This window comes from Xiphias gladius, chromosome 23, assembly GCF_016859285.1.
Source record: "Xiphias gladius isolate SHS-SW01 ecotype Sanya breed wild chromosome 23, ASM1685928v1, whole genome shotgun sequence".
Lineage (NCBI taxonomy): Eukaryota > Metazoa > Chordata > Actinopteri > Istiophoriformes > Xiphiidae > Xiphias > Xiphias gladius.
In genome coordinates this window covers 14,240,670-14,253,127 of record NC_053422.1, presented here as the reverse complement: position 1 = coordinate 14,253,127, position 12,458 = coordinate 14,240,670, and the positions used below count along the sequence as shown (strand labels likewise).

The 12,458-nt window shown below is 38.7% G+C and overlaps 1 protein-coding gene across 3 annotated transcripts in view; it reads right to left on the bottom strand.

The window, feature by feature from the left end:
• Nucleotides 1–12,458, bottom strand: part of pcdh11 (protocadherin 11) — a 112,985-nt gene that overhangs the window by 89,903 nt on the left and 10,624 nt on the right. Inside the window, exon 3 of one of the 3 annotated variants that reach the window (XM_040120009.1) lies at nucleotides 8,951–9,282. The exons of the other annotated variants lie outside the window; for them this stretch is intronic. Coding sequence (XP_039975943.1) covers nucleotides 9,199–9,282 — 84 coding nt within the window. The 3' untranslated portion in view covers nucleotides 8,951–9,198. Of the gene's footprint in view, nucleotides 1–8,950; nucleotides 9,283–12,458 lie in introns of those variants that run through there. 3 annotated transcript variants of the gene reach the window in all.

The window sequence follows — 12,458 nt, the reverse complement described above, 5'->3', positions numbered from 1 at the left end:
GAGAGCTGGTTGCATCAATAAAATTTTGTGTTTCAAAAATTACGCTTGGCTACTTGCGGAGTGGAACTTTGATTGGCTACCAGAAATCTACCAGAAAGACCTTATGTCCTGTAAGGAGGGGACAACATGTTTTCTTACACCTCCCAGGAAAATAGGATACTAAAAATTCAAGGCATGTTTCCATAGGTGTATTTAATCATCCTGACACTCGTTTCAAACATGTTATCAATGGCCGATGTTTGCATTGAGTAGGAATCCCACAAAAGACTCCCAAAGGATTTGGAGACATTGGTCGATCTGAGTCACCGGGGGGGTCAAACAAATGTGGTGTGTCTGGGTGACCTTAATCACTTCCAGGTTCATCCAGGCTCGGATTTCACTTGTGCGCCTTATTTCAGGTCACTGCCTCAAAGTCAAAGTAGGGCACAGTCATTATCTGAGGGAGCATAACACAATCATCCACACAATACAATAAGGTCGGCACAATTCACTGAAGTGTTGTTCATTACCTCTGGGCTTGAACACATGTGTGCTCCATCACAAGCGGCGCCTATCTGTATGCATGGACCTTAGGTAATGGTATACTGTACACAGTGAATTTGTCTGTAATACGTGTGCAATTCTCCTAGAAGCATTGCTCTTTCTCTTTTGCTGAAAACAGAGAATGTAACACCAATCACCACAAAACAGAGGCAGAGAAAAACTGATTTGGAGAGAACATTGTGGAAATTCCATAGTATAGTCTGTATAAACAGGCTCTTACAAATAGAAACAAGAAAAAAAAGTGGTTGTGAAAACGGTCAAATTCTTGTCTAATTGGTTTAATTTGTAAAAGAACTTTGTAAAAAGATTGCAGAATTCTATCAGGAGAAATTGTAAATGAACTCCGTTTCTATTATAACTAAGTCATTACTGCAAAGGGGTGTTAAAAGGGGCATCTCAAGGGGTGTGTGAAAAGCATCAATTTCCCTCAAAATTCATGGTCCAGCATGTCGTGAAGCCATATCACTACATAATGACTGCCTGGCCAGTCAAGCAACACAGACCTCTGCAACAAAAAACTGTCAAAATGACGTGTAATAATCTGTCTGACTGATCTTGGGAATGAGCCGTTGCTCATTTTGAAGACTGCATGCACATAAATTCTTTATGACCATCAGTGAATATCACACGCATTATTTAAGAAGACTGTGCAAAATAACCCTGATTCTATTATACTTTCATGTTGCAAGCTCTAGTTATCCTTCCACTATATTGTGGAATATGATCTCAGACACTTCAACTATATTTTACATTACTACCTACTTTATATTAAAGCAACATGTTATTAAGGTAAAGGTAATGAAGAAAGTGGAGCTGCTTCTGATGGAGAGAAGCAGTTACGTCAAAACCTTGTTAAAGGCTTAGAGACGTTTAATTTTGTTTGTTGTGCAAGTTAATGCACAACGAACAAAAGAGCCAACACTGTCCTAACACTGGTACAGCTAAAGATCTGAGCCATTAGAATTAGATGTACAATGTGTGTTACCGCTGACTGGCATTAGCTTTTTGTGTTTCACCATCTATCATTCCCTGTTAATGGCCCTACGCTTACTTCCTTGCTGATATGCAGTTTTCATACACATCTCAAGTACATGACACACAGTACGTTTTTATTATGAGGAAGCACTTAAATCGCAAAGCACTAATGACAAGGATAATGTAATCACTGTATTAATCATAGCATGTATGACGCAAAGATATCAAGCTGTGGATGTAGTTGCAGTTATAACGTATAATGGCCGTGGGTCTCATACAAACTGCTTTGAATATAATTAGATATTTGTTTCCCGCAAATGCTTGTTTCAGTTTTTTCTGCAAGCATTTACTTTGAGCCCTTTGCCTGTCACTGTATGGAGTGAGAGTACACAAAGAAAATGAGCATTTTATTGTGTACGTTTGGATTAACTTTGCACTGTGTACATGTTTGAGCGGGATGCATTTGGGGCCTCTGCTTGTCTTTTGTGTTTCTGCCCCAGATTGAGCCTGACAGCTACTGTATGTACAATATCCTGTTACAGAGCACGACTGCGCAAAAAAAAAGGGGAAGCATCAAATGCTTTGGTTAAACAGTCCTTCTGTACGTGCAAGCCTTTACACAGTCCCCCTGCTTATGCCATGCAAAACTCTAATTAGTCAATGGGCTGATCTCATTAGTCAAATGCTTTTGTTGCAGGTGTCCAGTCCAAGCTGAGAAGATTGCCAAAGGCAAAAGGTTAGATAGGGGGGCTTAGGAAACCAATATAAACGACTTAATGGCTTATATGCAGTCATGCTTACACACTGTATGTAATCAGAGATATTGCATTGCCCCAGTTACTAAAAAGAAACAATACTGCATCTAGTTCTTACATTGAAATGATAAGCATTAAAATCTAGGGAATGAGAGTGTCTTCACATCTATTGTAATTTCTAGGTAAGTACGATGCCATGTGCAAATGAAAACCTTTTTCTTTTTTCTTTCTTTCTTTTTCCATGTACAACATAGAAGGGAAGGGGCTTGCCTCTATCTGTAGTCAGAAGAGGTCAGCACACTCACTGTTCAGAACTTAAGTGTTACAATTACCCTGGAGTAGATTTCAGGGTTCATAGTGTGTGTGCCATCACATTGAGGAGCAGGTAGCTTCAAACAGAAGTATTTATGGAGATGTTACTCATAGGGTGTCTCCTCATGGCTGGATATGGTGTGTCCACTGTGCCAGAATAGGGGGTGTTTGAAATGCAGTGATTAGCGCAGTGTCCAGTTAATTTTAACAGGGTTTGCAATGGGACTAATCGGGAATTATGAGTCGGCATCTAGTTTAAATCGTCTTCCTTACGCATTCGTGGGGGGATTCTGTCAGAATAGAAAAAGGCAATTGTCTGCGGTCTCCTGATTATCCCCTGCAAAAGCCTATAATCTGGCTGAAAGTACTTAAAGAGTCAAGCAGCAAAATAAACAACATTGATTATCATCCCACTGTTCTTTTTTTTTCTTTTTCAAAGTGGACCCTGCAGAGAGGAGGGAGTTGGAGGCTAAGGTTGCGCCTTCCCCCTTCAGCGCCATCTGCTTGGGCAAATGTTAAGGCAGGCTAAATACCCCCTGAGTCCTCTGTTCAAACCAGATTATCAGCTATTCTAAGGAGGCGGACGAGCATCTTATCATCTCCCAATCTCTTTTACAAAAGCAAATCAAGAATTCTGTACGAGGATTACCAGGATTAGGGAGGACACAGACATAGCTCTCCTTGGACAATGTCTTAAGTTGTTGCCTTTCAGTCTGGCCACCTTCAGCTTGCAAACATGCAACAACCGCATCCTGTCATGACATTGTCCTTAACGCAGGTTAATTTGCTTAAAATAAAATATGACTTCCAGGAATGGTTATTCGTGTGATATTTGTGGTTATGGTTAACATGCTGACACACAATACATCTAGTTTTCAAATGTATTCATTATGACTACTAAAACTAACCTAAACTCATTTTGTCGTAGAGCTCAGTTACCCTTTGCTTTACACAACACTGACAGGATCTTATAGTGTTGAACAACGACCCACAGGGGGACATGGCTAGGTTTGAAAACTGCATTTATTAGCCACAGCAGCATGATAGATTGCGGGACAAGTTTTCCACTGTATGCTTCAAAGAGGGCAAAATGAGGGGAAGAATTTCAATGCAAACAACCTCTACGTAGCTGCACCTTAGCTGCAGATGTCTGCAGAATGCATATGCACCACCAGTAACCTGGTAGCTCAATAAATAAATAAATAAATAAATAAAAACATTCCCACAAAAAAAAAAAACTTTGCTAAATTAAATTTTGCCTTCTTTTTACTGTAGATTTGTCTTTGTGTTCAGGGGGGATTAATGTTAAATTTACATGGGCAAAACTAAGGTTGAAACCATGTGATTACTTCAATGAGGGGTGAATGAGGGAGATGGGGGCGGCTGGCATTTCCAAAAGAATGCTTGTAAAGCTGACTTATACATGCTGTAACAACTGGAGTAACATACATTCAGCAAAACAATCAAGCACTGACAAAACCAAGCCAAAGCACCGGCAACTACATCTCCAAACATTCTGTGTTATTGTCAATCCCGAGACCATTATTAATCCTGCACACGAGATCATTGTGGATTTCTCTACCTGAGATATTTTAAGGAAGACAGAGACACATAACTTTCTTGCAGGCACACCAGCAAACCATATGTTCCCTGCACACTTTCAGCAACTACTGCTTTAGATCACAGTTTTAACAAGAAACAAACAATTGTACAAGCAATCGATGTTCCTCAGATTCCCGCTCCACAGTCACACCTCGTTTAATCAACAGAATTGTTTTCAATGAAAACAATCTCCGGGCTGTAGAGCTACTCAGTGTCTCAGAAAGAACCACTCGGCGGGCTTCCACACTGATTTGATTGTTGCACACACAAAGGTAGCTAGACCACCGCAGCTATGGGGGATGATTGAATTATTCAGTTTGGCAGAGATTTGGCAGCAATTGTGTGGAGTGTTGCCTTGAGTGGAGTGCAACAGAAAGACAGCATCTTCTTGTTTCCTGCACCACTGCACAGCACATGCATAAATAGCCCCTGCATAAACAGTGAGTATCGCTCCAGGACAACCTCACATCATACCCTGAACACGCTTGCTGCTTGGCTAATTGACCTACACCTCCCCATAGACAAAGTCAACATTAAATGCTTTAAATTCAGGAACGTAATACTTACAGTACTACATCACTGCAAAAAGAGGTACATTATTTTATCAGAAGTACAAAAACTTAAAATACAAGTTCCATGTTTAAGTGACCTTTATGCATTTAATATCACCACCAAAAACATATAGGAGTGTTAAAAATTTTATGAAGGTATGAATCGCTGCCAAAATCACCATTCTCAAATTTCCAATTTATAAAAAGAGGGAGAAACAAATCCATACAAACTTTAAATCACTGATTTCGTAAAAGTTTAGAGAAATAAAACACCAACAGCAGTGTCCAGATTACTCAATGCACATTGCTTTTAAACAGTTAGCTGAGACGATCATTGAGTTCATACAATCTGTAATCTTGAATTGTCATTCTATACTGTCTGCAGAGGATGACAGTGATCTCAGCAGAGAGCGTGACTGGCTTGTAAAATCAATGTAATGTGTAGAAAAACATGGGCTCTGCCATCTCAATAGCTCTTTTGCAATGTTATTCACATGAATAAAAAATATGTTCTAGTTTTACGTTACATTTATCAGAGGGAAAGAACTGATAACAGGGGTGAGGTACTGATTGCACTGACATGCGTTCTCAAGGTTGTGGAAAGTCAATGGGCTAGCCATGTCTGCCCTTTTTTTTTAGAATGGTAAACTTTATATGTGGTTTCTGATTCATCTTAGAGTTTATTATATGTAACTGATAATAAACACTTATGCTCGATAACTGTAGTATATCTAAAAGATTTATATTACAGGAAAATGCTGCATATAGCAAGCCTTAGTGAAGAAGCCTGTAGGCGCACTATGAATGGTAAAATACAGAAACTGAAGAAAAGAAAAAAAAAAAAAAATACAATTAATGAAAACCATATGGATAGCCTCACCACCACAGCAAAATGAATTGCTGCGTGTGTCTGTGTAAGCTCTTGTGTGTGGGTTTGTATATTGCTCCATCTGCAGACATATCATTGCATTATATGTAATCAAACTTACTACATATACTGTAACTAGCTTCCTGGCCTGTTAGATGAAATTGAATACTGCATCCTGCTAAATCATGAATCAATATGTCAGCAAAGAAACACTTCCCTCAGTGACATACTGTAATACAACCATGGGACAACCTTTAAAAGTCATTTTATAGCTGATAAAAATCAAAGGGAATGCACTTAATGTGAGCTGACCAAAATCACAAGCGCATGCTGAGCCCCATAACAACTGTGCATTGCTATGGGAACAGAGGGGCAACAATGAAATGGTCCAAAGACATACCAAAGACATTTTCTGTTTTAAACCAGACCGGCAACTCCTGCTTCCACTAAATCTTTTTCCCTTCCTCCCATCCTTTCTTTCTCTCCTCACTTTTGCACTGCAAAGCAGAAGAAAAATCCATTTATCGCCCACTCTATCTCCATGCACAAATGTTAAGACACATTAATGCTGTGGCTTTGTTGGAGTTTTTATTTATATATTTATTTATTTATGGCTCATTTGAAAACATTTTCATTTCCTAATTATGCATGACATGAACAATCAAACCATCATTTTCCTTGCTCAAAGAGATACAGCTACCTTATGATCTACCCAACCCTCTGTTTTTAAGTAAGATCGAGGCATTTAGTAGGTTTACATTTATCTATTAATAGAAAGCTCACATTTATACACTCTATACGAGAATGCTCTACTTGAGTGTGCACCATTTTCTCAAATCACCAAGGACACTTTCCCCGAGGGAACTGATTAGCTCTCTCTCAGTTTTAAAATATGAAGTAACTTTGATAAGCAATTAAACATTTTCTGTTGTCTCTACTCTGGCTTTGTTTTATGCCTTTCAAGTCTGTATTTTTGGATCAAATCCGCATAAACACTGTATAACACAATGTTAGAGCGGCAGTTATTGCACCTTCTAGCATCAATCTTCCTCTCAGATGTGTAACACCCTGTTTTTGTGCACTACTGTACATCATAACAGCAGGGTTATCATTATCAAATGATGATTATCACTTCTCATGGAGGAGAAACAAAAAAAAAAGTTCTGTGGTTCCAAAAAAAGCTTCCATTTTTCTTTTTTCTGTCTGTGCACTTCAAAGGATCAGCTCCCACCAAATTTCCATAACTTTTTATCTGCAATCTGTCTCTAATGAGCAATGTATATCTAAACCGTTTCTTCATTTCTCTCTCCTAGTCAAGAGCTGTATTGTTGGAAAAAATGCAGAAGATAGGAGGTATGGGCATTTTTTATATGGCTGAAATGAGCCAATTAATGGTGTCCAAACCAACAGAGCCACACATACTTCTGCAGGCCACTGCCTGTTTGACCTATACGTTATGCTACTGGCTATCTGTATATGAGAAAAACAAGTTATTATTCTGCAACATGTGTTTGTCAGAAAACTGAACAGACTGGGTGATGCAGACTAATATTGAAAGCTGAAAACAATGAATAAGAAGAGTCATCAAAATATGCAATACAATGCAAAAGACTTTAATAAATCTCAGAAGCGCACACATACATAAACAAAACATTTACAGTTTTCTCCACACTGGCAAATCAAAGTCAATTACAAAGATCATGTAAGGTGCATATTGTACTTCACATTGAATAAAAGTGAGGTTGTCTGTCTCTCTTACAAGGACAAAAGCTCTCCCCATGTATGAGTATTTTTTTTTTCTTTTCCCCAAAGTTCAGGCAAATCTAATCATTACACAGTGCTAGGATGCTATGTATATTTCATACTGTGGCTCCTATTCAGTATTGAATACATTTGATACCATAATTACATGAATATACCTCCTTCAATAACAACAACCTGTCTCACAAAGAGGCGACATACATAAAATTAAAAGCTTTAAAATAGACATAGTCTGTAGAACCATGACAATTTAAGACTGGAACTAAATCAAAAAGCCTCCCGGTCCGTGCAGTAAGTTCATTTAATTATATATAGTCTCTCACAAGAGGGGAAACAGCTGTGGTCCAGTCCATCTGTACATGCAGGCTATGTCCATTTTAATGACTCTAATTCTATGGTTATATGTATGTACTGTAGTTGCCTTTTAGGCCTTACCTATCAAAGTAGTCTTTAGCTTACCAATTAACAGGACTATTGAACAACAACGCTGCTAACCCATCAAGCCAGTTATTGGTGTATACTGTAGAAATTATTCAGCACATACTGTACCATAATGATTCTATTGGTGTAGAAATAGTAGAGGCAAAATGATGCTCTGAACAAAAGGCCTACGAAGTAATAAGTGCACCATAGTGGAATTTCTGTCAAATGTTAATTTATTGCTGTTTTTAAACTGAAGCCTGGATTACCTTTTCATTTTGGTTTTCAATGTTCTTCTCATCAGAAAATTTCTTTTGTCAGTGTAAATAAGTGCACAAAGTCAAGTCATTTTTACTTAAGCCCACCAACTCATATTAAAGACTGCCTGAGGATTATTACTATTCTTTTTTTTTTTTTTACCATCTGGAGTCATTTTAACATGGATCTCAGAGGTTAAATCACTTCCGACTTGAAAGCAACACACAAAAGGTTAGGCTTAGTGCTCTTCAAATCTGCCCTACATAAACAGCTTTTGATTATGACCCAAGGAGTTAGTCCCTTGTGATTGTGGCTTAGCTCAGAGTATTAAACTTGTCCTACCATTCCTCCCAGTGTAATAACAGCATGGCGATCAGTAGCACAGTTGTAAAGCACTACAAATGTGGTCGTATTGTGGCACCATGCATATTTCTGTAACATTAGCCACACTCTTCACTAACAATGCTATCAGTGGCATCAAAAGTGGGACATAAAGAGGCGAAAGTTGACAGAAAAGGTACACTGTGATGTGGGCTCAATACTAATGTGAGCCTACGCATTGTAGACCTTGCAGCATAAATACATTAGAAGTCATTGGTTCCGTGAGCAGGCCCAGATAGAGCAACGTCAAATGATACAAAAGTCAGAAAGTAAGAAAATAAAATGGCCACCAGGCAGTTTTGAAAACAAGGCAAAGAAATGGAGTCAATAAATATAAACACCATCAACTCTGTGATAGATATACATACATACATATAAACATACTTTACAGATCTACTGACTGTATTTAACACCTATTTTACAGAGTGGGTGCTGGAGTGGGACATTTTTCGAGGAGGGTTCAGGGCATACAGTATCATCCTCACTGACACAGGTAAGTAATAGCATAGGACTCAAAGCATTTCAAACTTCAACAGATTCATAGGAGGAGCTTTGTCAACTTTCAGGCAGGCAACATGAAGTGTCTCTCTTTTTCTGACATTTCCCCCCCCCTCCAAGTTCATCTTTTCTCTCGATTGTATGAAGAGGTGGGGTTTGAGGCTGTAGAGACAGTAAAGTACTTGTTTCACCTCTTCAGTTCTCGCCTTCCTTCTTTCCTCCCTCTGCCCTCTCTCTCTCTTTTCTCTCTTTTTCTCTCTTTAGGTAGTGGGAGCTAGAGATTGATTTTAATCCTGTGGGAGCGAGCTGTACCTGTGCCACAGAGTGTGCCATAGTGTGGTGGTTTCAGTGCCGTCTCCTGAAATATAGAGAGACAGACAGATATAGGGAGATTGTAGTTACAATATCATCGAGCTCTGAGCAGCCTAAGCTGTAGCCTTATCAGTGCGAGGCTACGCTGAACACTGAATAAAAAAATCTCTGAAGAGAGTGTAGAAGATAAAAAAAAAAGCATTCTTCAAGGCACGGCTGGCAATCAAGTCATTATCTTGTCAGGTTTCCTTGAAGAATGCTACAGGTGTCAAAAGTTTGTGCATTTTTCCTGTACTTATCAGAGCATGCAATCTTATCCAATTATCACTCCCAATTTGTCTTTTTGTCTCCCACCACACTAGTGCAGCACTCTTCATTTACCCTCAAAAAGCCATTTGGATGAATTTAGGCCCACTCTTTCTTTCGGACCCTTGCCAGTGGGTCCTCTGATATGTACAGAATGACATTTTGCTGTTCCTCAGAAAGTTAGCGACACATCTGCCAGTACTGCAATCAGGAAGAATCTGACCTAATAGTGCTTACATTAGCAAGGCACAGTGATTACAGATGCAGTGACTCAACAGAAATGAAATTAAAAAAAAGAAAAAAAAAAGAAAAAAAACAACAAAGCAATGATAATAAAATAAAATAAAGCCACAATCCGTTGCTAGGATTTAATACAGGCATCAGATTTGATTAACAAGCCTAGTTAGACTTTAAAATCACGGCTTCTACCCCTAGCTATGCACCCACTATGAGTCAGCACAAGCGCTTCGTCATCAGACCGTTGGTGGCTAGTGTGAAAGGCCCATACCTTCACCCAAACAAATAAACGACGATATGCAACAATTTTGTTCACTGCTGCCCTCATTATTCAGCTCATTTATATTATGATCTTTTTTATCAAGATAAAACCATAATTATCATTATAAATGAGGCAAAACAACAACAGTTATAGTCTAAGAGGTACGCATATGTGATACTACAAAAACACTAACACCAGTTTCTCCGATATTGAGTCATAGGAGGTAAGTTTTGTTAAGCAGCGACCCCTTGTGCTCTGTGGCCCCAGAATTATGGGCCAAACAAAAGAATGTATTAGCCTTTTTTATTCCCTGCATATTCATGGTGATGTCTGAGATCACTCAAACAGGGTGGTACTCATTTGATCTGCCTCTGCTAAAGCTCATGCTCTTACAAGAGCTCCTCATCACTGGAGGCAGATTGACCTCTAATATCAAGGGGTAGGGGTTAAAAGAAAATGATGAGATGCGTAAAACCCGAGAAGAGAAGGGAGGGGAGGGAGGACGTTTGCATTTGTAAATACAGCTTGTGCTGTGTAATGAAGCCATATGGTGGCAAAAGTCTGTAGGCCTAGTCTCTGAAGAATTTTTACAAGCATTACTCTTTATCAGCTACATCTGTAAAGTCCCTGAAAACATTTTTGTGACCTCCAACCATAATCATCTCCTCTTGTGCGCCCATCCCAGTATTATTCCATGGGTGGGCTTTTTGTCTGCTTTCGTTGTGGAGGAGGATGTGGGGCAATGAGAGAGCACTGTGAAGGCACTAAGGCACTGTCTGTCACTTTGATGAACAAAAAGGAAAAGATGGCAACCTGGGTACAATCTTTTCTTTTGGACCTCTGGTATTAGGTTTAGGCTCAAGATAGACTGAATAGCTGGCACAGACAGACCAAATGCAGCTTTTGTTTTAACAGCCACTCTTGAAATTATCTCTACAAATTCTAGAGTGCTCAAATATTCTCTTTCTCACCTTCTCAGATAAGTGCTGTTTGTAAGTGTTCTTCTTTAGACTTTGAAAATAGATTTTATTTAAAGAAGCATAAAGATGAAATCAAGAAAAGATGAGATTATAAACGGGCCTCCACAAACAGGACTGCTGGTCAACTTGTCACATCACTTCAGATCCCGAGAACATGACTCACCCAAGGATAGTATGTAGCATCACTGATAATCTTAAAGGACGGCTGCCTTTTTTCTTCTTTCTTATCAGCCTCATTCGAAACCTAATTACAGTGATTTTAATCATACTGTATTACGAGTGATTAACCCTTTAGTGCATTTAATTAACCTTTGCAGCCACTAACTCTCATCAGGCAAAGCTTCCTGCTATTTTTTTCCATGACACAGGCTTTAAATAAGCACACTTAAAACTAGTGGGAAATCTAATGTCTAAAGTGGGAGGCATCACTTGTCAATTGCTCAAGGGGACAGAAAAAATTTGATGTATTATCAGCGTAACATCTTTGAAGATGTGGTTGGTGAGTAGCACCGATGAGGACAGATTTTTCTTGATAATATTCCAATGCTGGGAGTGTGTGACACCACAATACGTGAATATTACACACATTAAACCTGACCTCTCTCAGAGCAATAAATAAATATACCTAGAAAATAATCAGATACAAACATAACCCGATATGGCGAAACATAACATTTGTGAGGATGCTTTCTAATCATATATTCATTGATTTTTAATTATTCGCTCAAAAATACTCCACCTTGATCAGCAACATAAGTGAAAATCAATTTAAATCCTTGACGCATAAAATTCATGACAGATAATTCAGAATTGTCGAAACACAGACTGAATATTTATGCATATTTCCAGCGCAGTCGCTACCAGTAAGAGGGGAAAATCATTCTGACAACTCATCAGTGTGTCATATAAACACATTATGAATTAAATCTTTGGTACCAAGGGCATGTAGTAGGCTTATGTATAATGTACCATGGCGGAGCATAGCTTTTAACCAGGGTTTCAAATAAAAGGTTGATGAAGGGAATGACTCTCAACTCTATGTGGGTGTCTTCACAAATTATCCTAAGCACAATACTTCATGGGATCAACAGTCATTTACCAAAACTATGCCGTGAGGAATTTAAATGCTTGCTAGATGTCACACAGAAGCGTACTGGGAGCAAAAAGGCAGAAAATGAACCGAAGATCTGGAAACTGTGTGCAATATGAGGCTAGACGCAAACAAAAGCAAGCACCTGATCAAACAAAATCAATTATTGATGCAATATCATGAAACTGACCCAGAATTGGATGAATGGCAGTTGTGATAATTATGATCAAAACAGCAACAAAAATGAAAGCCAGTGCAACCAAGCAACACCCAAACCACCCAAAATCTTAAAAGAAATAAAATGAAAAAAATAAGGAAATTGTTGCAAAAAAACAGCAAAATCAACT